Source organism: Artemia sp. Qi Xiang Cuo, chromosome 6 (assembly GCF_049724085.1).
Source record: "Artemia sp. Qi Xiang Cuo chromosome 6, ASM4972408v1, whole genome shotgun sequence".
Classification (NCBI taxonomy): domain Eukaryota; kingdom Metazoa; phylum Arthropoda; class Branchiopoda; order Anostraca; family Artemiidae; genus Artemia; species Artemia sp. Qi Xiang Cuo.
Window position 1 is genome coordinate 69,505,034 of NC_142799.1, and position 26,629 is coordinate 69,531,662.

At 36.2% G+C, this 26,629-nt stretch overlaps 1 protein-coding gene across 1 annotated transcript in view; it reads right to left on the minus strand.

The window, feature by feature from the left end:
• LOC148951553 (uncharacterized) overlaps window positions 1–26,629 on the minus strand; it is a 70,772-nt gene that overhangs the window by 38,377 nt on the left and 5,766 nt on the right. The window contains exons 2-5 of the mRNA XM_089090327.1: window positions 21,595–21,641; window positions 12,527–12,693; window positions 7,772–7,855; window positions 6,321–6,692 (exon numbers count right to left, since the gene is read on the minus strand). Of these exons, the coding sequence (XP_088946453.1) occupies window positions 6,321–6,692; window positions 7,772–7,855; window positions 12,527–12,693; window positions 21,595–21,641 (670 nt within the window). The remainder of the gene's footprint in view (window positions 1–6,320; window positions 6,693–7,771; window positions 7,856–12,526; window positions 12,694–21,594; window positions 21,642–26,629) is intronic.

The window sequence follows — 26,629 nt, forward strand, 5'->3', positions numbered from 1 at the left end:
ACAGTATTCAGTAAATATTTTATTTCAAGTAAAATTAATTCAAATCCTTGAATAATAGGAGAAAAAAAATATATTTTTAACTGAAGGTTACTCATCCTATACAGAATTTAAATCGTATACATAAACATGAGGAGATCAACGGTGTCATCAGCAAAAGTGATTTAAAAACCCGAATAATGATGACGAACTGAGAAGAAGAGAAAACGAAAAGAAAGAAAGAGACAGCAAAATAAGAAACAGAAAAACGTCGCTATGGAACATAATCTATTAAACGTATCTTTTTTTTAGCGAGTCTTCGCTCTTAGAGCGTGTTCCACGGACTTATTATCGTTACAACGTTGTTACTATTTGCGTTCCACGGTCGCAATACTGTAAAAATTTGGCTCCTTCTTCTTATTATTTGCGTTCCACGGGAGTTATTATCGTTACGATTTACTTATCAAGCTCGCAAGCAGTTATTGCTATTTTTCCGTTCCACGAGCGTTACTACTATCGAATAGCTCCTCCCCATAGCAGTGGTTATCATAATAACAAGTAATAACTTCTGTGGAACGAACCCTTAATATTGGATCTAGCAAGGGAGCAGTGTTGCCGTTATCCCGCTTCCTAGACTACGAAGATAAAAAAAATAAAATAAATCCTGGATTTGATTAGAACTAGAAGACATTTACCTCATCTATCCCCTACCAAACCTTCCAAATATTTGTAGTGAGATTTAAGGTAAATGCTTTTATTGTTCAGGGTATTGTCAAATATAAATGCTCAGAGTGTAACAGGAAACTGTGACGTGAGTTAAAACTGTTAGATGAACCAAATCCCTGAAAGATACATGCTACTTGAGTGATATAAAGTTGATTGATGCGGTCCAAAGTAGAGCAGCCAAGAGCACAGCTCAAATATAGCATCTTCCCTATTACGAAAGGCTACTAGTAGTAGCCTAACATTTTTCGTTTTAGACCAAAAACACCGTAACATACTTCTAATGACCCTACCTATAAGTACACCAGAGGCTTTTCGTATATTTCAAGAAACTTTGACAAAACCTAAGAAACTTGTAGCAGCAAAGCCACAATATTCCTACTAGGAAAAAATCTTTCTCAAGCTAAGTCATCAACAAGGAGAACCACCTTTCTTAGAATGCCGTGACTGCATATGACTTCTTTCAAGAGTCGTCTCTCCACAAGGAGCGAGAGAAGAGGCCGTTCAGCATCAGAAAGAATATTGCGAATATACGTTTAGCTTAAGCAGTGCTAAAGAATAGTACTTTAGATTACTTTAGCTCAAGTGACACTAAAGAATGTTTGAAATAAAACAGAGCTTGAAAGAATGTAAATTAACAGCCAAGGAAGAATACTGCTTTGGCTCCCAGATAATCCTCAAAGCTTGGTTGCGAATGGATTCCATCTCTTTGAGGTGAAATTCAAACGTCAATAGTAATAAAATACAGCAATACTGAAGCAATAACTCATTAAACCATTGTGTTCTAGGTGCAACCCTTTCATCCAAACTCTTCTCTCCAAGAAATAAAACTTAAAAAGAGGTATATTACAAAAACGTATACAGATAACACGCAAATTTAAACCTCGTTTAAAAATCAAGCAGTTCGTTGTAACGAACTGTAAGTAAGGAATGACCCGGCTCAATAGTAACCGAAACTCTAAAAAACTGAATCTTGATACCAATAGATACATAAAAAATCAGATTTTTATGCTGATTTCAAATGTATACGTTTCATCAATTTTAGTCTTACCCATTAAAATTAACGCGCCTGAGAAAATTTGCCTATTTTCGAAACTATATAAAAAAAAGTTTTTTTTAACTGAAATTAAGGAGCGATATTAAAACTTAAAACGAACAGAACATTATTCCGTATATGAAAGGGTCTGTCCCCTCCTCAACGCCTCGCTCTTTACGCTAAAGTTTTTTATCGTTTTAAAAAATGAAGTTGTGAGACAGAGTAAAACTTTAGCGTAAAGAGCGAGGCGTTGAGGAGGGAACAGCCCCTTTCAAATACCGATCAATTTCTGTTCGTTTTAAGTTTTAATGTCGCTCCTTACTTTCAGTTAAAAAAAAAACTTGTTTTTTTTTATTTAATCTACCATAAGAAGGCTATCAGAGAACAGCAGAAAAAAACGCTGGCCTTTGACAAGAAAAATACCGCCTTTATTGTGATTTGGACAACTAAGGCTAAAAGCAATTGTTTCTCAGCCGGAGGGCCGTGACGATAATACACAAGGGGTTGCAGTCGTTCAGAAGTTCAACGTTTATGCACGAAGCTTACATTTTGTCTAATAATTAAAATGTTTCAAACAAAAGCACACAAACATGTGGATAGAAATAGAAACATAAGGACTTATAAAAGTAAAGAAGCAGGTATCAATCAACAATTATATTCTGCTGATGAAATGATGACAAAGCTGTAGAGGCATATCAGCAGTTTATATTACATTTTATTTAAAGATATATATTACCTAAGCGTATACAGATAATACGCAAATTTAAACTCGTTTAAAAATCAACAACAGATCAGAGAACAACAGAAAAAAAAACGCTGACCGTTGACAAGAAAAATAGCATCTTTGATTGTGTCAACTACTCTGCTCCGAAAGTCTAGCGGGTTTTCAGAGCCATGTGGTGACTAAATGCTCTGCTCAAGATAAAAAACCAAATTTGTCCTCCAGACCCACAGATAAAATTAGCTGGTCCGTTGACAAATCTCTCAGCCTACTTCCCAAGGCCTGGAAGTCTCCCCACATCTCCTCTGTACTTAAACCGGATGGCACGGGCGAAACAGCCAATTCTGGTTTATATAGACCTATAAGCCTCATACATTATACATTGTGAGGTTTATAAGTACATTTCCAATAAAGTGTTTCACACACACCTGGACTAAATATCAAATATCAGGGACGGGTCCAGCTTATGTCTCTTAACATGACAAACGCTCTTTATAAAGTCGGGCATAGGGTCTTGTAGAAGAAAGTCCATTCACAAGGAGCTTAAATTTGTCTGCTCAAGATTCTTGGAGAGTATTATACGTAACTGCATTATTCTTGTCGGGTTTACCTCCCATAAGTTTCTATTAAAGAGATTCCAAAGGGTGGCGTCCTCGGACTTATTCTGTATAAACCGACGACTTAGGGGACGATCTTGTGAATCCCCTGTAACATTTTCCTAACGATACCATGGTTTATGCAATCATCCACAAACCTGAAGAATCAGTTCAAGGTTTCTCTTTCCCGATAAAGGGATATTCTGGAGATAGGACAATGATCTATTGGGTGGTTGATCAATTTTGGGTGGAGACATCAAAGACAAAGAATAATTCAGTCACCCAACTATAGATCCTGTGCTCTCATCCGACTTGGCCTTTAAAGGTTTATCCATCTAGAGAGTTGATAAGCGATGTCTTCTAAAAATGCGTTTCTCATCAGACATCTCATAGGGCACGCAACTTGACGGAGTCCATTCTTCCCGCAAGAGAGAGCTATGCCAAAATCTTTCGTTCAAAAATCTTATTACTATCCACCTTGAGGATCTCTTTCTGGAATTCTTGCTTAAATCATTCTGTTAAATGTGAATGCCCTCTTTTTGGGCAATCATATTTGATCTACTGCACCCAAGTAATCTAAATCCAGTACTCCGTGCTTACATGGCCACTCTATTAAATAGCCTGCACATGAAGCCCCGTTTTAATCGGTGTATTGGCTTATCTTAATTGGCAGCTGAAAATAGACCAAAAGCTTTTTTATTGGAATGACGTGAATTAGGCGAAAAGCAAAGAAAAGCTATAATAAAGCACCGTCCTATTGAATTTGTACATCTTAGTATTGAAGCATTAACCTGTTAAAAGTTAGAGATGGCTCTGGGTTCGGAGATCGTTATCTCCTCTAGGTTCAATATATATTTAAATAATTCCGACTAAATTTCGAAAACATGGACATATATTTTTTACTTTCATTATTGTTTTTTATCGAATTATGTTCTAGTAACATAGTTCTAGTTACTCATAATTATTTAGATATGCAAGACTTTGCACTAATTATACGGATTTAAAAATAGATGTCGAATTTTAAGCTACAAACTGATCTTGAGAGGTTTACCCGCGAATAAAATAACTTGCCAATTTAAAAATTTAGTTTTCAATATAATGAATTCTTAGTAAAAAACACCAAAAGCTATTACGTAATATTAAAGAAAATGTTAATTAAATTTATCTCACTTTTTAAAGGGGACGTTTTGTATAAATAGGATCCTTGCCAACTTGGAGGGCTTTTAAATTTTAATTGGTTCAAGAGATGAACAAACAGTTTATCTAACAACACACCCAGAATTTCTGGAACAAAGGATAGTTCAATTTTTTTTTCGGGTTCATTTGCGAGCTGAATTTTAACAATGATTACATTAATATATATGTATTTCATAAGCTTCACCTATCACAGGGATATCATAAAGAGCTTATGGTGGGCACACGACTTTGCCTGGGTCAGGAATTTAATGCCCTGAAACCCATATAGGGTAATAGTCCTAGGTCATTGGATGGGCGAGGCCTCGTTCAAGTCTTTTTCTTTCTCCACTTTGTCCATTTCAAGCCATTCTCCACTTTTTTTTACATTATTTTTGTTTTCGTATGATCTATCACTCAGATAATTCTGGTGCAAGTCCCTTCTACTCTCTATTAAATATAAAGCTTTTTCAATAATATTCCTAGCTGCGGTCCTAACTTTCCTCCCTAAGACAACATCAGCAACTTCACAATATGGTTTTCCTAAAGTTATTCCATCCATCTTCCACGTTGTCAAATTTTAAACTCTCTGATTTAATATTCAACTGTTCCTGGAAAGTTTCTTCCAAGAACTTGTTATAGCATCAATAATAGCACTTTTGCAATCCCTTATCTGTCTCAATTGATAAAGTACTAAAACATTTTTTTTCACAAAATAAATACCTTCAACACGTTTTAGGTTATTGAGTTGTTCGTTAATATGTTCAGAGCTCTGTGGCTTTCTCTGCAATAAGCATCTATTTATCTATGCGACGAGTACACGCAAGGACCGTGAGTTACTGCTTTTACTGTTTTGATCCCCAAAATTCCGTTGGAAAAAAAAACGCATAATCTCTTGTGAGTACCCTAGAACCCACTGACTGATCTGATCTCTCTCCAGGAAAACTCTTTTATTACCTGCTCTATACCATTTACTGTATCAGTTCAGCTTTCAAATTAGGTATTGGTTGGATCCATCTTACCGACACTGTCAATTACATATGGTAAATATTAAAACAAGGCCAGAATATTCAGCAACATAATGTAATCTTACAGATATTTTATCACTTAAATTCTCGAAGACAGAAACAACTGTTCCTACGAACGGCTCATTCAAGAACAAACTTAAAAACCTTTTACTCGTGGAACTTAAAAAAAAAATGTGTGATACATCCTTGAAGTTGCCACAGTGCAATGATAATAAGTTTCTCTTTATCTATCGGAGGATTCGAATTAAACCGAAGCTGTGGCAACGAGGTATAGTTGTTAGCAACTTTTTAAAGCCCCGCAAGCACAGAAACTATAACGATTCCACACTTTAAAAAAGCAAAAAGACTTGCAGCACAACCAGGATAGCGGCAGAGGATTAAGTAAAAAAATCATAGGATTTTACTGGGAAATTACAGTAGATGCTGTTTGTATATTTGTTAATACGTAGCCTAAAGTACCATTCACATGCAGCTGAGGCAAGTCTTAAATGTATAAAAATTAAATCCTGGCCATAGACTTACTTAAGCATAGAAGTTCAGACATACGTAAATGTCAACATCACTCTTGAGCGCAGACAACAAATAAGGAGACAAAGGAGATTAGTGATTGGTAGAATTTAGGATGACAGACATAAAGTTCTAGACCCTTGAATTGGGGGGCTTAGCAATAACCTGTTGCAACCAAGCACCAAGTTTTACATATGAATAGGAAGAGCCTGATGTAGGTGTCTGGATGTTGGTGTGTGACCAGATATTAGTCTAGAACTGTAAGTCTAACAAGGCACACCTGCAAATACTAATTGATTTTGCTTCTAATCTAAACAATTTTCCCTGCTCTCTGATTAACAGCAAAACAGTTTAAATCTTTCATTCTTTCCCATTTCTTGACCACAGTGGAACGATACTTAAATCGTTGTCACTGAAGATAGTGATATTTAAATTTGCTGCATTCAACTCATATAATTCCCCCTTCTTTTTCTTCGGTAATCTTATTTTACAATTACCACCTCCCAATGAATAAGTTTCGTACCTTATTTACCATTAAAGCATATATGAAACGTTCTTACCATGAATAATCCCTCCTTTATACTCCCTATTGATCAGTACTTTCTGCGGAGGAGGGATCCGGGGAGGTCCATGAAGAGACGGAGGTGGAATCAAAGCTTCAAGCGGCACCGGTGGTGGCCTCCCTGGTACCCCTGGAGGTGGTTCAAGGGGTGGGCGGAGGCCAACTCCTTGCGGAGGGTTATTATGTTCAATAAACATATTATGATGACGCAAAGATGGTTGAAAAGTTGGCAGTTGGTGATTTTGAATAAAATATGGATGTCGGTTACTAGCTGCTTGATCCGGGGCCCACGTCTGGAACTGCTTCTGGAAATCAGAACGAGCATGCTTGAGGATTCGTTCATGTCCTTTTCTTTGGCCAATCAGTTTTCCTAGAAAAAATTATATTTTACAACTTGGGTGGGTACGATGCAGCTTTTACTAGAACTTTTCTTTACAATTGAGAAGCAAAATTAAACACATTGAAAATTATATACAATCCTTAGAAAAGCAGTACACGTCCCAAATGATGTAACTTAATACAATTATTACTGCTTCAATTTTTTTTGGAAGAATAGCAACAAAAAAAAATTAGTAGCCGTTGCATTGGATTACGTGTATCTAGAAATAAGAAAGCCAAATCCACTAATGCTACTGCAACTAGCAACTCACCGCAGCACCAATCCGCCTGAGGCCAACACGTTTGGGGAAAAGAAGGTATCAGGGGGAGAGGGGCTAGTTGCCCTCCATCACTTTTGACTGTTCAAAGGGAACTAGAACTTCGAATTTCCAATCAAATTAGCCTTCTTTAAAGTTCACACAAACACACCTTCCATAAAAACCGTATATATTCCCGGGGCATAACTTAAAGCCCTTGCTACAGACTCTGGGGGGTTGTGTGAACCCTTAAGACCTTGTTATATTATCTTTGGATTGTTTTTGAACAAATGGCTATCTCAAAATTTCTATGGAACGCATTTGGGAAAAAAGCCGTGATGTGGGGAGGGGGGGGGTGGTAGTTGCCCTTCGATCACCTTGATTCTTAAAACGGGCACTAGAACTTCTGATTTCAAATCCAATAACTGCCCTCCGAAGTTTATACGACTACCATTTCCATATAAACCTTATATGCCCCCGGGCCATAATTTTGTTCAACTACTATGAACAAAATGGCTATCTCAAAATTTTCATTGGCTATATTTGGGAAAATGATGGGCGTGGGGGAAGGGGGGGGGGGTCGTTTCTCTCCAATCACTTTCGACTATTAAAAAGGGCACTAGACGTGTCAATTTCGAATCGAATGACCCCCTTTCAAAGTTTCTACGACTACTCCTTCTATATGAAGTGTCCTGCTCTAACACAAAAAAAAAACTAATAATAATGCATTGTGCCGACATCACTCTTTACTTCCACCCTGGAGGCATCGCTCTTATGGTGTTTGGACCATTATGAACAAAATCGCTATTCTTACCTCGACCAATTCCTCTTGCATTTCTTGAGTTTATTTTACGACGTTTATTGACAGTCACCTCGACTGGGACGGTATCTTCTGTGTCTAGAATTAAACAATATTGATATCAATAAAAACAATAACGAAGGATGCAAATAGACTCGGGGGACGCAAAAGGGGAAGGGGTCTTTCAAGTAAAGCTTTTCAATGATAACTTTCATTTCACACGTCCTTTCGATAAGTCGGTCAAAGCAGAAACCTTTTAACTGGGTATGATTAAGTGTAAAATCTAATAAATTTTAAATTATTCTACCTGCGCAGGAATATTTCTATTGGGAGTCTGCCAAGTGGCCATCTGCCAATTCTCAGAACATTTGACAATTTATGCAACAAGAGTGTTACTCCGAGAAAGCTTTTTTGTGCAACTACTATAGCTTTTTACACTAAATTCGAACGAGCAATTAAAATTTTTCAACTGATTTTGCATTTTTTTTTTCGCGAAAATGGGTGTTATGTTGTTTTTTTGTGGGGGGGGGGGGTGTCTTTCGTAGCTTCGTAAACTAAATTCAAAAGGTAATCACATTTCCTCTAATGCTTATAGTTTGTAAGCATCTTTTTTGAAGTTTTTTTGGTTGTTTTGAATATTTCAGAAAAAAAAATCCAAAATCTTTGTGCAAAAATTTTAATGACCAAGATAAATATACGATTACATTTTTTGTATTCACCATAAAAAAAACTTCTAGGAAACTTTTCAAAAAACCTAGTAAAACATAATTAAAAAACAATCAAATTTTCTAAAAATATTTAAAAAACAATAGCACAAGACAGTTGACAGAAAATTTCTGTATGCATATTCGAATTCAACTTAAAAGCTTTAACTAGAGTCATATCTTTCAATTCTCAACACTAACACAAGCTTAATAAAGTCAAGTCATCAGTACATAAAGGCAGATGGAAGGAATAAAAGATCTAAAGGCGAACTGGCCAGTTATAACAAAACAAAGAGAGAGAAATCTCAAAGTGAAGACCAAACAGCGTATCTACGTTGCTTTTGTGTGCCATGGAAGTCACTCATAATTGTTGATACAAATACTCTATGCACCCTCCCCCTGGAAAATTTTCTGCCGGCCCCCTTGATGGCATATATATATATATATATATATATATATATATATATATATATATATATATATATATATATATATATATATATATATATATATATATATATATATATATATATATATATATATATATATATATATAGAGAGAGAGAGAGAGAGAGAGATATATATATATATATTAGTTTGTTTCTTATTTTTTCATTGTTTTTAGTTTCAGATTTTTTTTTTTTTAGATTTTAAGATTATTTTAGATTTTATCTTTGCTCTTTAAATTAGTTTCTACTGACAGTACTAAAAGGATAAAAAAAAGGCTCCAGATGATGATAGTGTGGTAAATGAGTTTCTTAAATATGGTGGCTCTGAGGTTAGGATTAAGCTACTGAAGATTATGATATGATTTTGAAAAAGGGAAGTACCTAAAGATTTTAGAAAACCTTAATTAAACCACTGTATAAGAAAGGTGATAAGAGTGAGTGTGGTAATTATCTAGGCATTAGTCTGGTCTCTGTAGGTAATAAATTACTTAGTAATATGATAGTTTTTAGACTGAGAGGTGTTGTAGATAAAGTTTCAGGAGAATAACAGTGCGCTTTTCAATGGGGGAGAAGATGTATTAAGCAACTTTTCACTCTTAGGTTAACAATTGAGAAGTGGTTGAGTTATCAAACACCTTTGGTCCTCAGTTTTATAGATTATGAGCAAGCATTCGGTTCTGTTGATAGAAGAGCTTTAACGAAGATCTTATCCTTGTATTATATACCAAACAAATACATTGAAGTGATTAGTGCTATGTACGAGAATAACACTGCTCCGGTTAAGGTAGGAAATGAGGTTAGCAGCTGGTTTTGTATTAAATCAGGAGCTAAGCTGGGCTGTGTTCTATCCCACTTTATATGGATCATCTTGATGGACTTTGTCTTAAGGAGCAAAGGAAAGGCAATGGGAGGCCATGGAATCAAATAGGAAGGAAAGATTCTCCTGGACTTTGATTATGCTGATGATTTAAGCATCCTAGATGAAAGTGTGAGCAAAATGAACGAACTTTTAGAGGTTTTGCGAGTTCAGGATGGAGAAAAAAATTCTCCGGCTCGTGGCTTTTGATGGGTGACATCAAACTTTAAGAATTTTATATATTTGGAATCAGCGTAAAAATTCAATCCTTTTGATGTATTAACTGATACCAAAATGCCTTTTTTATGAGTTTAGGTTACAATTGGGCCGATTCGCTCCGATTGGGCAGATGTGCAATTGGGTAGAGTCTGTAAGGAAACCCATCGATGGGATCCCGTTTATTTGTGTATGTTAATTGAGCAAAGATATGAAGCCAAATATTGAGACTGGCTCAGATGTTACAGTATATGACTCCCGATCTCGATATCACCCTTGATTCTGATCTCAATATCTCGAGAACCCATGACTCGACAATGTGATTTTTTTTCTATGTTATGATACAACTTGGGAATTTTCATTCTTCACCATTTTCATTCATGTCATTTTACTGACGTCAAATTATTATCGTTTGTGATAATCAACTAAAACAGAGATTATTCTAAAATTCTCTAATGTACTCTGTAGATTTTCGAGCCTTGTATTTTTTCTTAAAGTACCTATCCTACCCTGTACAAAAAAATCGTTTATATATACTTGGCTACAGCCTATGCCTTCTGAGGTCTGTGGGTCTATTAAAAGTTTTTTTTTTGTGTATATTGATAGCCTAATAGATTCCATTACGTTACAGATTCACTAAATAAAGAACTGGACTTAAACAAAGCTTTGACTTAACTCTGGGAAGCCTAAAAACTGAAGCAGTTGCCTCTTTTTGCAACCCCATGCTTGAGATAGCAAGGCTTATTTGTGTTGTTCGAAGCTTGAGAAGGCCCTTTTTGACACATAAATCTTTAATTTATTGAACAAATGAATGTGTCTCTTTGAGCCTGGCCATGACAACAATTGCTAAGAAGGCCCTTTTTGACACATAAATCCTTAATTTATTGAACAAGTGGATGTGTCTCTTTGAGCCTGCAAATACTTCTATGTGTATATGCTTTAATACACACTATGGTGCAAAAGAAGGGAAAGCTGGGAAGCTTGGCCAAGACAACAATTGCTAAGAGTTCCAAGCTGATAGGGCAACCAAGACCAAGTATGATTGACTTTCCTGCTAAAACTTGTCTGTAAACATCGGGTTGTTTACAGAAGTCAGGTCCCTTGGCCTTGGGGCTGTGAGGGCAATGTTGACCCTGAAGGTGTGCTTATTAGACCTTCCAACATTTCTTAATTACTCCAACTTTGATTCTATTACTATGGGGGTTATGGAGGTCTACTTCCAAGCGGATGGGGGCCACCACCCAAATTTCTAATACCACCCCTTCCATACAAGGTGGTGATACAAGGTTGTCACGAATAAAGTATTCTGGCTCTTTTTTAACCCTTTTTCGATCCCCGTTTTCTCAGGGTAACAGAACTTCTTTTTTTTAATTTTTTTTTCTACATTGGGGTCCTTTAAGACCGAATCTTAAGGACACAAGTTTCAACCCCATCAGCCTGGGGCCCCCGTTTGGGGGGCCCACAGCCTCCAACCTAATTCGTTTGTATATTAGGTTTCACTTGACCCAAGGACTTACGGTCGTAAACTTCAAAGTACTCGGACACAACAAGTTTTTGGCCAATTTCTAGGTCTCCTAACGTTCTCACTCCCCCTACAGTACAAAGGATGATCCTCTTGACCCTGCAAGCAATCCTTGAAAGTTTTCAGCAAATCGCATACCCAGAATAAAAAAGGCCTTCCTTTTCCCATAATAACACCTATGCGTAAACAATCTACAATTGGCATAATTTAAAGCCATTGCCCAGGGGCTGTGGGGTTTATGTTATCCACGAAGGCATATCTAATGGACCTTTTGACTATTCTGATCAAAATGACAATATCAAAGTTTTGATCGGACTTCCTGGGAGGTTTATGAGGGGAGGGGGGCTTCTCTACTTACATTCGACTCTGACAATGGGAATTAGAAGTTTAAATTTCCAATCGAACAAGTCCCTTTCTAAGTTTTTACAACCCCATTCATTCCATACAAAAAGACCAGGGAGATAACAGGAAGAAAGTAATAATATGTTCCCTTTTACTCAGACAACGATATAGCTTAGCATTGCCTCAAATAGATTCAAAAACAATTCTACAGGTAAGCCTCAAAACACTGCTAAAAAACAACCTCTTCTAGTCATAGACCATCTTTTAATAGACAAAAAATCAAATTAAAATACTTCTAAGGAGGGGGAGAGAGAGTTAACAGAATATTTCTCCAAATAACATGAAACTGATAAAAGAAACGTAACCAATATACTTGAACGCAGGGAGAGATGAGGGGTCCCCCTAAAAAATAAATGAAAAGTATAGACTAGAAATTCAATTTTTCGGATCTAGACCTCCGCCAAAGGAAAAATACTATAACACTGTCTTGCCTTCTAAGTATCGAACATTTGTTCACATATCATCCCTAAACAAGATATTCTGTAATTTATTCTAAAAAAGGGCTCTCTGACAATCCTCAGAATGTGGAAGGGGGTCATTTACTTTGTTTATTGGGCCAAGTTAAATTTTTGATCCTTCTTTAATATCGTCTAAGTAAAGCCTTGCTTGAAAAAAACTTACATGCAGGAGGTAGAGGCCGACTGACGTCACCATTTTCAGGTTGGCTGATGGTTTGTGTTATAGTCACGACTGGTATGACTTGTGTATCAACCTGTTCTTCCTTTGTTTCAGGGGCGACTTCTGTTTCCTCTATTTCGTCTATTTCCTCAATTTCTTCTTTCTCTTCACTAGAAAAAAAATCGGATCCTTTCACTAATGTCCCTACTCCATAGTTGGAATAGGAGAGCAGAGGGAAGGGGGATCCACCTCATTCTTCACCCTTTAACCCTCTGCTTGCAGGTATTTTCAATATATATTTTCGCTATTTCTATCACTATTACTTGGCATAACAAGTAATAGTGTATAGCAAAATAAAAGGGAAAAAAAGTTCACTTTTAGGCAATAGTTTTTTTTTCTATTTGGACTGATCTGGAAGAGATGATTCTCCCCTGTGCACGAATTATGAAAATGCGTGCAATTTAAATAGTTTTCTATGTTGAAAACCACTTTTACTTATAACGCATTCATTAGATAAAAATCCCAACCCCTTTTAAATACAATGGCTCCATTTACACTAGTTTGCCAAACTTATTTTGCATGCCTGGTGGTTATGAATCGAAATCAGAAAAAAAAATATACAGCATGTCTAATTTTAGAATTCACCTAAAGGTTTCCGTCTGATTATCTTCATCCAGTCCTAATCCTGGATAAAGGAGGAGGTTGGACCGTGGACTTGCAACCTACTTCCGAGGCTTGAGGGGCAATCCTCAGGAGAAATACACCTTCAACTGAAATATCTGCAACAGCCTTGGATACATCACTTGTAGAATTTAACAAAACAGGATAGCTGCAAAACGGATTTTAGAGATAGGTTATTCGAATGCGAAAACAATGAACCAGATATGCAAGACAGAGCATGCTATTAAAGAGATACCTCACCGATATACTCCCTAGCAACGTAGGCTCAAAATGGATTAGAGAAGTTTGGTGACATAAATTCTATGACATTTTGTGGTCATCCTACCGTCCACCACGCTGGAATAGGACTTCTTATGCCACCACGTCTATATAGAGCCATAGCAAACTAGAACCCAATAAGCAAATGTATAATGATATCTCGATCGTCTTTAATCGTACAAAGATGACCATCATCGTCAGCTATGCTCCAACTAACGAAGCTGATGATGAGGAAAAAGATGCTTTCTACAACATACTTCACTCAGTCACTGAAGATCTCCCAAGACATGACATGCTCTATATGGTTGGCCATTGAAATGGTAAAGTTGGTGCAGATCACCAGTACTATCCGAAGTTCTGAGTCCACATGGCACGGGAGAGATGGACGAAAAGTGCTCTCATAACTGACTATACACTAAGCAACGACTTGACAATAGGCGGTATTATATTCGAAGATGAAACGATTTAGTAAATTTAACTTGTAAATGGACAGCGTACGTGCGGTACCCCGATGGGAGGCGTAAAAGAGTTTGACCAAGATTTGCCTTTCGGTGGCAGTATCACCAGAACTATAGATGTACAGAGCTGTCTCATCAACCACAGTTGAAAGATGCCACGGCTGCAGCTTAGCTCCAAGATGCTAGGTTTTATCGCCATTCTTGGATATGGAGGACCTCGGGCAAGGAGAGTTTCTTAGCTTAAATGAAATGCAGGAAAAGGAAAATCCCTCTAAAGATCCTGTCTGTACTTTAGATAATTTATTGATTTCATACCTTAACATTGGGGGACTCCCCTACAAACTAGTCAAAAGGAAGCCTGTCACTTGGAAAACTGTGGCCAAAAAATTGACTTTTCTGGCATGTACACCCCCCCTCCTGAAAAAAAAAAACAATGATTCCGGAGTAACCTTTAGAGCCATTCCAATCTAAATTAAATTCCAATCATAAACGTGATTTTTTTTTTCATTTTTTTACTTAATGATTTTTTTTTTTGGCACACCAACAAATAAAAGACCACAAAAGCGGTTTCTGGCCAATTACCATTGCCTACTTCTCATTATTTGTAACACCCAGACAAAACAAATCACCACTTTTATCTTATTCTGCTCTCGAGGAAGTCCTCGAGGAAGAAAAATAATATATTGCACAAAAGTGAGAAGGCCCAAGTGACTTCACGGTGGTTAAATGCTTTCTTTCCACCAAGGAAACTGTTGCAGAGTTTTCAAGCACAAAGCAAGCCCACATTTTTTTCTTGTTGCTGTGCCATGCTCAAACGCTCACTAAAGGCAATTCGTATCTTGCCACATTAAGATGCCACCCAATTCTACATTTGTGGATATACCTCTTTTTTCTAGCAACTCACAAATAAGAAAGCCAATAAGCTTTTGGGTAAACACATTTTATTAATGGGCAGCACCATTTTGCAAGTGACTACCCTTCATCAAAATAACATAATATTTATTCCAAAGAATCTATTACTAGCTCTAATAGAGCTGAATTGGCAACTTATGTCAAGTAAAGAAGAAAAAAGACAAAAAACAGAAACAGTAAACAACAACACACAAACCTTAATACTGAATAAAAAACGAAATATGTCCTTATCTAACTATAGACTACACCAATGGAATGTCAAACTCAGTAAAATAAATTTCACACAACAAATGGCAAGAGTAGGAGGAAGAAAACTGGAGGAGAATATCCACTTATTTATCATATCAATTATGAAGGGAAGAGATTTCTTCTGCATTTTTCGATGGGAAATTTTATTAGGTTAAAAATGTGGATTTTTGTTGAAGCAGAACAGGAGAGGTTAAGTTAGAGGGGGAGACTAGGTAAAATCGAATCTGTCCATGGTTTTGGAAAGAACTGTTGGGAAAACGTAAGGAGTTTTTTGCTCTCCTTACCTCAAGGGTAACCAAATCGACTCTACAAAGAAGGGCGATATGAGAAACTTCACCCTCATTAAACGTTAGCATCTTTTTTTTGGCTGTCTATTCTATCAGAAAATTTCTTGGAGATACCAGGATACGAAACTGGATAGGCGCATTCAAAGATTGGACACACAAAAGAGAGGAAAATTCTTGAATAATGTGATTGAGAACATCTGAACCTCTTTAAGGAGTTTATGGAGGGAGAATATAGTATTTTCGCATTGTAAAATATTGTAAATGTGGCAATTATATTCCACTGGGGATAGGACGAGTGGGAGAACAGGAGTCCTTAGGAAATGAGTTATTACTATTATTGACTTTGAAGAATGGATTTTCCTATCCATTAGCAACAATTTCATCTAATATCTACCCCAAGATATCAATCCGGCTACTTTTTGAATTTTTTAAACATATCTCAAGCAAAGTAAGATTATCAATAAATTTCCATATATCCAAAAAATCAAAACCAAGGTTGATTACAATTTCAAGGAATTAATTTGTCTCTTTAATTTGACTTAAATTTCCGATTTTCATTCACGCATCTTCACAAAGCACATTTTTTCCTCTGATGAAGCAGACAAATTATATCATTAGGTTTGGCTTTATAAAAAAAAAATAATTAAATAAATTAGCAAACATAAGACACGAGGAAGATGCAGACATTAAAGAATATCCCTCTTTTAAAGGGACAAGTATATAGCTTACTCCCTTTTTTGTTTAAATGAAAATAAATAAATAATCTTTAATAATACATCCAAGCAAACGTGCAATAAGAGAGAGGAGATAACCCCCCCTTTCTCAGATATTGGTCTGAAGGTACCTCGCAAAAAACTTTGAGAATGTTATTGCTGTTATTGATGTTAAAAGTAAAGATTACCATCTAGTAGTCTCTAGAGTTAATTTGAAACTTAAATTTCGACAGAGCAACTACCTTCCAGAAAGTTATGACGCTGGTAAACACCAGGATAAAAATTTGAGAGACGCTTCCCAGGAACACTTGAATGCCTAACTTGAGTGTTTCAAATTTGATATTGTGAAAGATGGTTGAAATCAATTTAGAAAAATTATTTGTGAAGTTGCTGAAGGCGTCTTAGGGAAGAAAGCTAGAACTGCAGCTAAGAATATTAGTGAAAATGCTTTATGTTTAACAGAAAGGAGAAAGCACTTGTAAAAGAATTATCTGATTGATAGATCGTATGAAAACGAAACAAATGTAAAGAAAGTGGAGAAAGCATTAAAATATGAACTAAGGAGGTGTGAAGTGGAGGCCATGGACAAAATTGCCGAGGATCTGGAAGATGCAGCTAGACGGCATAATAGTAAAATATTGTACTGGCACGTTAACAAATTGAGAGGGAGTAATCAATCCGGACTTGGCCCAGCTAAAGATAGCAATGGGGTCGCATTTAGCGATAAGGAAAAAACTAAAGAGAGATGGGCCGAACATTTTGAGAACTTGCTTAACCGAGATAGAGTTGCAGGAAAAAATATAGAGGAAAATGAAAAAGTTTGTGATACCTTGGATGTGAAGGAAGATTTGTTTTGTGAGGAGGAATTAGCAGCAGTACTAAAAGGATTAAAGAATAATAAGGCTCCAGGTGCTGATAGGGTGGTAAATGAGTTTCTTAAATATGGTGGCTCGGAGGTTAAAAATTAGTTCCTGAAGATTATGAATATGATTTTTGAAAAAGGGGAAGTACCTAACGATTTTAGGAAAACCTTAACTAAGCCACTTTATAAGAAAGGTGATAAAAGTGAGTGTGGTAATTATCGAAGCATTAGTCTGGTCTCTGTAGGTATTAAATTACTTAGTAATATGATACATTTTAGACTGAGAGATGCCATAGACAAAGTTTTAAGAGAAGAGCAGTGCGGTTTTAGAAAAGGTAGAGGATGTGTTGACCAAATTTTCACTCTTAGGCTAATAATTTAGAAGTGTCTGAGTTTGCAAAGATCTTTGGTCCTCAGTTTTATAGATTACGAGCAAGCGTTTGATTCTGTTGAAAGAATAACTTTAGTCAAGGTCTTATCCTTGTATGGTACATCAGATAAATACATTAAAGTGATTACTGCTATGTACGAGAATAACACTGCTGCGGTTAAGGAAGGACATGAGGTTACCAGCTGGTTTTTTATAAAATCAGGAGTTAAGCAGGGTTGTGTTCTATCCCCCTTTATATGGATTATTTTGATGGACTTTGTTTTAAGGAGCACAGGAAAGGCAATGGGAGACCACGGAATCAAATGGGGAGGAAAAAGTCTCCTGGACTTGGATTATGCTGATGATTTAAGTATCCTAGATGAAAGTGTGAGCAAAATGAATGAAGTTTTAGAGGTTTTGCGAGTTCAGGGTGCTAGAATTGGTTTGAAAATTAAAGTAAGGAAGAATAAGTCACTAAGGCTAGGAATGAGTGAAGATGAAAAGGTGACGTTGGGTAATGAAAAGATATATCAGGTGGGCAGCTTCACTTACCTTGGTAGTATTATTAGTAAAGATGGTGGGAGCAGTGAAGATGTTAAATATAGAATAGCCAAGGACCAGGGTGTTTTTCACAGTTAAAAAAAGTCTGGAAGAATAGGAAGATAAGTCTGCAAACCAAGATTAGAATATTAAAAGCTACAGTGATGACAGTGGTCAAATATGGCTCTGAAGCATGGACGCTCCGAAAAGCGGATGAAGATTTGCTAGATGTTTTCCAGAGAAATTGCTTAAGGATTGTTCTGGGTACCCGGCTGACTGGCCGTATTTCAAACAATAGGCTATACGAAAAATGTGGTTCAATACCGCTCTCTAGGGCTATAATGAAAGAAAGATTGAGGTGGCTAGGGCATGTTGTGCGGATGAAGGATGACAGATTGTCGAAGATTTTTCTTTTTGGCCAACCATCTAGGGCTAAACGGAAAGCAGGTCGTCCCCGTCTGGGGTGGGAGGACGTCATAAAGAAAGATTTAAAGGAAATGGGAACTTCGTGAGCGGGTGTAAAAAGGTAGGCTTTGAAAAGATTGGGGTGGAGGAGGAGGGTGCGTAACTGTGTTGGCCTCAGGCGGCTTGGTGCTGCGGTGAGTTGTTAGTAGTAGTAGTAATAGATGCAATTATTTGAAATTCATTCAAGAGCTTTCCAACTAACATATTATGGTTAATTGAATCAAAAGCTTTATGTAAGTCCAGTGCCATAAAATCGAGCCAGGTTTTAGATTAAGAACATTAAAACTTAAAACGAACAGAAATTATTATGTATATGGGGGGGTGTTGCCCCCTCCTCAATACCTTACTCTTTATGCAAGTTATTTTTTTAGAACTTCGTTCTTAAACAATTAGAACAAAACATTCCGAACTTTAGCGTAAAGAGCGAGGTATTGAGGAGGGGGGCTACCCCTCTCTTATACGTAATAATTTCTATTCGTTCTAAGTTTTAATGTTGCACCTGCATTCAGTTGAAAAAACTTGTTTTTAAAATTTAATTTCTGATCGGTTTTTAAATAATGCCGGGAAATTCAGCTCCCTCTCCATGGAAAATTTCTTCACCCCGTGCAAAATTCCTCAAACGTAATCAAAATTTATCCAGCTCGTAACTTTTGATGGTCAACATTAAACTTGATGAATTTTATATATTTTGAATAAGCATCAAAATTCAATTCTTATGACGTATCCACTAATATCAAGACACTGTTTCTTAGAGTTTCGGTTACTTTTGAGCTGCATCGCTCCTTATTTACAGTTCCTTACCACGAACTGTTTGATTTTCCAACTTAATTACATAGTGTCTCCCTGGAGTCAACAACACTGGGCTAGTGAATGTAAAACGTAAGTCTCCGAATTGCGAAAATTCAACATTTGGAGTCATCTTTACTTTCAACCACTCAACTTAAAAGTTTTCATATAATTCGGTTAAAGCAGGAGCAAGTGTAATGGGTCAAAATCCTGCTTGTTTCTTTACTTTTTTATAGGAACAATGAAAACTAATTTCCAACAATTTGGGAACTTGACAGTAGATTTAATTTCATTAAAAATTAAGGAGAGAGGTTCTAAAAGACTGTTGGTAAAGACTTTCACTAGTTCTATTGAAATATCTATTGACAAGTGCTGCATTTTTTTTTATGTTATTAAGTTTTGTCTTCACGTCTAAAGACTAAATAATTGGACAGTTGAGATATATTAAATAACAAGGAATGTCTAGAGAGAAGGGAGGGAGGCTCTGTACTATGGAGGAAAGAATTTCTTTCAGATTATGGTGTTTTTTATAGCTCATCTTGGAGATTGAAATCCATTATTTTTAGGGTTTTCCCACAAATTTCTTTTATTTTACTACAATATTATTTACTTTTAATCAATAGAAAACAAATTCCTTGCCTCCTTGTTTGCAACAAGAAGAAGCAGCTTTATGCATTTTTTGTTATATTTGTTTATGCAGTTAGTTACCTTTGGACGTTTTATACTGCTTAAGTAGATATTGGTATGATAATATCAAAACAGAGAAAATACCCACTATTTCACGCCATAAACAGATTCAGCTCCACAATAACAGTTTCATGTGATATAATATAATATTAAAACATTTTATATGGACTTGAATTATTGTGCGAAGTTCACAATATGCTTTGACCTCCAAACAATTTAGTCTAATGATTCCAGTCTACATAAATACATACATATAACAAACATATAGTACATATTACATGTTAACGAGCCCCTAGTGAACCCACAAAAAGTTCTAGCTGAACTTTTTAAGTAATCATTGAGCAATTGTGAAAAACCGACAAACTCAAGGGCTCAAAGGTTCTTAAATTTGATGTCTTAGTTCTTAAATTTGATGTCTTAGACCCCCTCCCCCAGTAATTTCGTCACTGTTACTTATCTATGCTGTGACTCATCTATCCACAAGTGAAATGAAATCATTTTTATAAAATCGTAAAAGGGCTTATTCCAGTTGCAAGAATCAAGCCATGGCTAAAGCCAAGACAGATAGTCCAAGTGAGATGAGAGACAAATATGGCATAAGCCTTTTTTAGGATTGTATAAAAATGATGTCATTTCACTTGTTGATAGTTAAGTCTATCATCCATCCGTCAATACGTCATTCCTAGGGCAGAAATGTCATATCTGCCATTTTCATGATCGGAGATAATTGTCAAAAACATTGTATTCAGTTGTCTGAAAGGAAGAATCAGTAGAGCAATGTAGGTCAGGAGGATCAAAATGTAACTTAGCATACACAGCCCTATTGATCCTCCAATTAGCAAATGATTTTTAGCAATTACATCACACATGGGAAATTATTAGACACAACCTACAAATATGACAGTAATCTTTTAGGTGTTATATAACATTAACCATATATAACACTAACTTTAACCATATATAACATTAACCATATATAACATTAAACCAATATACTTTGCAATATGGGTGCATGTCCCTTAGAGTCACAATCTGATCCTCACAAAATGTTTTGAAAGTTGTTTTGACTAATTTGATGGCTTCTAACGTCTAGGCAACAATTTTCCAGTTCTTTTTTCTTCTATTAAAACAAGACAGAAAACACCACTATTATCAGATACATCATGATAGTCAAGTTAGAGTGTCAAGATAGTTTTCATTAGAAAAGGGATTGAGCTAGTTTACAACAATTTTTCAAGCAAAAATTTAAAGACAAAAACAATCTTCGCCAGTACCTCTTTTTATCAGAGTTTTGAGATACTTGCCACCCACCACCTTTATCCAAAAACTCATTTTTTCTACAACAGTGACAACACAAACACAAAATTTTGATTTGTTTGCAATGGATTACAACAGCATACTGTTTTGCACTGTCAAAAAAAAAAACAGCCTACGTTTATGTATTTCTGTGAAACTCAGTACATTATTACACAAAAACGAAACCATACAGGAACCATCACTCTAAACCATTTTGAGAAATAATAGCAAACAAGACAAAAATACACAAATTTTTGGTGATTTTATTCTAAATAAGTAAAACCAGGGCAGCGTCATGACTCTATTACACTACCTGCCTACCCCAGTCATGCTGGTGTGATCAACAGCCTCCCAATAACCAACTTAGTTCACACTGATTATGAGTTTACGAACCAATATCTTGTCTTTGAACAGGCCTGTGTAAGCTACAAAAATACTATCCAAGTTCAAATTAACTTGGGATATTACTGTGAAGCCAGATTGGTTATAATTTGAACAATTACTCACCATTCTTGTTCCTGGCCTGAAGATTCTTGTGTTAATCCTTCAGAAGGCTGAAAAAGTAAATCTATATATCAATATGATAAATACACTACGGGCAAGGAGGAAAAGATGCTACCATTCTATACATATCTGTTCAAAAGTGTGCATCAATAAATAATTTTTAAGACCACACTGGCTAATGATAACAAAACGAAAAATCATAACGCAAAAAAAACGATGAAAAACACAGTCAGGAAAAAAATTTCACTGGTTGTCATTATTGTTGTTTTTTTGTTATGCCTGCATTAGTTCCATTAGTTCATCTTTATGATGTGAAACGGCACATTTTTTTTAGTCAACCTATTATTCCTTAAATAAATGTCAGAAAGGGAGGCTGCGTAACTTTGCTGTTTTACCTGCTGTTTGTGAGGTCAAATTTTGAACCAGTAAAAAGAACTTAAAACCTGGCTGGTTCTTTGGTATGAAATTTTAAGCAGTTAAAAAGATGAAAAATTTTCGAGTCACAGCCATTTTTACAAGTAAACCCTTTTTTACTGTGCTGTAGGCAACTTGCAAAATTACCTTTGCATATATCTCAAAAATGAAAATATACTTATTGCTGATTTCACAGACTGTGGACTGTGACACCTCATTGAAATCAGTCATGCAAAGATTTTAAATCTATATGCTTGAAGACCATGAGTGGAGTCCTATGAATGTCTTTGAATGTTTCCAGAAATTCTTATGTAGATCCAATTGGAGATAGATATATTTCAGCAATTATTACCTTTTCCTTAGCAATAATGGGGACTTCTATAAAAAGTGACTCAAATACCTGTTCATTATTTGTGCTTAAATCATGTCTTAGGATGGCATGTAAGTTATTTTGGACATAAAATCTGACCACATTTTTAAGCTGTCTTCTGATTCAGAAATATTTATGTATAACAAGGAATATCCAAAAGTACCTGATTCTTCTCACTCAAAAAATATTTCAAAACGGATGGTAATTACACAGCACAAATTCTAACATAATAATTGAATATCATCAAACAAAGATTCCAGTCCCTGGATATTAAGATGAATAACTAGAGGGACATAACACCACCAAGCTCCAGAGTCCCGAAATCCCAGCCCATAAACAGAGATACCTTGGCCACAAACTACATATGGACAATCTCTGGCAACAATGTGCTGAATATACCACAGATCTGCAAAATCTGAACTCCTCAATGCAGCCTGCCCTGGGTGTCTCTGGAGGCACAGGTTGATTTAAAGTCTAAAATAAGGGTAAAGGTATATTACAGGGTAGAAATCAGATAGGACTAAAAATTAGATCCCAAAAAATGACACCTTATTCCTTGAGTTTGTTGTTTGTAGAGCTAATATAAAAGAGCACCATTTGATTCAAAATCCAAATCTAAAGTGATGTTCCACAGTCATGTTTTGATTTATTTAGATAAAATCTAATAAATATTATAATTTATAACTATCATAATCCTGTAATTTTAGTCTTCAAAATGTTTTCATGGAATGATCCACTTAGAACATATTTTGAAGCCTTACCTCTATCCCCTACCCCTCAAAAGGGCACTGCCATTTTACAGTCTATGTTTTATAAAAGTAACACTTGAGAAATAGATGTACTATTCAAGTAAGGGCAAAATTCTAGACAAGCTATTTTTTGCTATTTTGGAAAGGGGTTAGGTTAGGAAAATGAAACTTTCAGGGATGGATCTTAATGTCCCAGGAAGGTATTTTTCAGTACCTACTTCCCCTCCTTCTCCGTCTAGAGGGCCCTGACCATTGATAGCCTTTAAAATTTTTGGGGTATAAAATGAAACCTTGCAAAAAAGATCTTCTGCTTAATGAAGTAAAAGAAATATTATATTAGCATTTCCTACACAGTTGGTAAAATTCTTGAAGGAATTGTGAATACCACAATTACAATACATTGATTTGACAACAAACTGCTCACAGACAGCCAACATGGCTTCAGATCTTGGTGCTCAGTTGAGACAAATCTTATAGATGTTATGACTATAACTAAGTTGCTAGATCTCAATACTCTAGTTGATGAGATCCTTTTAGATTTTGCCAAAGCATTTGATAAAGCCTGTCATTGCTGGCTCAAGATAAAACTAATAGCTATTGGTATCCATCTGGAGGTTGTAGCATTGGTGATGCAGTTCCTTTCAGGAAGAAATTTTATAGTTAAGGTATTTGGAGACAATGGGCAAGAATTCTTCTTAGAAGTTGCCAAGTTGATAGTGGTGTGCCTCAGGGAACAATCTGAGGTCCAACATTGTTCAATGTTTTACTTACTGATGCTCCAGAAGCTGTAAGAAATAAGTTGAGTCTTTATGCTGATGATTTAAAGTTTATTGGCTCTGCAGAGTCATCAGTTACAAGAGCTTCCATACAAGAAAACCTGAATTTGATTTCACTATGGGCCTGCAAATATAAACTTGAATTCAACATTTAGAAGTGCAAGTCAATGCACTTTGGGAGTAAAAACATAAGGTGGCAGTACCATATGATAGGAGGGAATGGTTCAAGACAGTTGATTGACCCTTAGGCAGAAAGGAGATATTTGGGAATTGTTGTTGATGAGGAACCAAAATTTAACAAATATACACAAATAGCAGTTGCCAAGGCATCCCAGACCCCTGGCATAATCAAGCATACTGTATGTAGCAGGTCATTCAAAGTTATGACCAAACTGTACAAGGATCTTGTGTGACCATTGCTAGAATTTGGGATGTGTGTTGCACCACCCCTGAACAAAGGTGATCAACAAAAATAAAATATATCCAAAGATGGGCAACAAAAGCTGGTGATGGATGCAAGAATCATGACTATCCATCTCAATTGAATAAGCTAAAGCTTCCAATACTTACATACAGGCATCAAAGAGGAGATGTCATAATGACTTATAAGCTTTTGAATGATGACTCCCCCTGTCAAAATCTATTCCAGATTGATGAATCTCCAACAGTGATTACCCATTGGTACATCTTCCTGATACTGTTGTAATTGCACCCTCCATTAATGTCTTTCAGATTGTTGTTGACAAGAGTTGGTCCATTAAACCATGGAAGACAGTGGGATGCCATTGAATCAATGGCTCCCCATCATGACTAGCCAGCAGCTCTACAAGATTTGTTTTCTTATTTTGCTGGACAATGCAATTTAAGATAATTTAAGGTAAGATAAGTATTTTCACCTTCACAACTTTACTCAATCCCAATTAATGAGGTTTCAAATATCTACAGATACATTCCCTATATATATCTACACAACAGCAACTGGGAGGTGTGAAAGTGAATAAAGGACTGTTGACCAAATTTGTGAGAAAGAACACTTATTTCTACCCATATTTTACCATATCTGCTTATATTTGATATTAAGTTTCATTTTTAAGAGGGTTTCCCTGGTGTTTCATTTTATTTACCTGCTTTTTTATGTTAGAAAATTTTTATTTTCTATTCCCAAGGGACTTGTCCTTTGTCTGCTAAAAAAACAGCTGTTTGTTTGTTTGTAAATAAGGCAGGGCTGAACTCAGTGTCCTTCTCCTTCTTTCGAATTTGCAGTTAGCAATAGAGGACAGTTGCCAAACACTAAAGAGTGAAAGCACCATTGATTACGATGGCTCGTATATTTTTGCGTTTTTTTGATGGATAATTTTTGACGAAGGAAGAAATAGAAAACAACCTAGAGGCCGAATTGGTAATCTCAAGATTTTGTTTCTTAAACTGCTGGGAATAGACGATTTGAATATTGCACTTCCTACATTCTGTCTAATTCAATAATTAGCAAGGCACTACATTTAGCAATCTAAGCATTAACAAAATATACACCTGTGAAGTTTGTTTGTAAACATTGATGTTCCAGAACATTTTTTACGTGATCCTGCTTTTTTAAATTTGGCGCCGATAGAGTGAAACCACAGTGCGCTATTCGTCCTATACTTGTAAAAATGCCGCCGAAACCGCACGTACAACCTCGCACGAGTCCGAAAAAAGGAACTGATCAGTGTGCAGCTTGTGGTTGTAATTTAGATGAAGAATCAAGTGCGATGAATTGTGATGGTTGCAATCGATGGCTTTGTATAGATTGTCTTGAAATGACTGAGCCGGAGTATGCTCTCTTAACAAAGATGACAAGGCATATCGGATGTAAGTGGCATTGTCCTATGTGTAAAGGTGACAAACAAGCAAGACGAAATGCATCGGATATGCAAAATGCTATTACCAAATCCCTTGAACTGCTTCAACCAGCCCAAATAGTCATTCAGTATCTTAATCTGAAAATTAAAGATGCCATCAAAATGTCTTTTAGTGAGTTTAAGCGTGAAGTGATCGAAGATATGGATCGTAGGTTTCAGGCCATTGAGACGCGGATAAATACCCTTGAGCAAACATCTGGCGCCACCGTCGACCAGGACTTGCTGAATAGTCTTGTAGTCTTGCAGGTACAGGCTTTAAAAAGCAATCTTGATGATAGCCACTTAGAGAACAAAATGAAGCAGTTAATAGTCGAAGATAGAGACAGACAGAGACGTAAACTGAACCTTATTGTGTTTGGAGTGCCGGCAAAACCAGACAACAGACAGTTTATCCCACAGTATTTGTCCCCAGAGTATAGCCTCCCATTTATATCCGTCATAAATCCCTGTCACTTAGCTAACCCGAATAACCAAACTAGCTCAAACTCACCTATCATTTTTTCCGTTGTCAACCTTGAAACAAAGAAACAAATTCTCCAGAAGTCGTATGAAAAGAGAGGAACTGGCAGAATTCAGTTCAGAAACAAAGTATCCAAAGCAGACCGGACTAAAAGAGCCAAGCTATATGAAGAGATCCAAGCTCGGTGAGCAAATGGAGAGATGGATATTGTGATTTGGGGTGGCAAAATCATATCAAAAAACTTGCTACCTCCAGCCCCTCCAACTCAGATGGAACTCTAAGTGAGCTGCCAAAACCTGTACATAGTTTCTCTTTTAGTGCATTATTAGATGTAAGTGATACTTTTGCTAGCGGGGAGTCAGACGATAGTT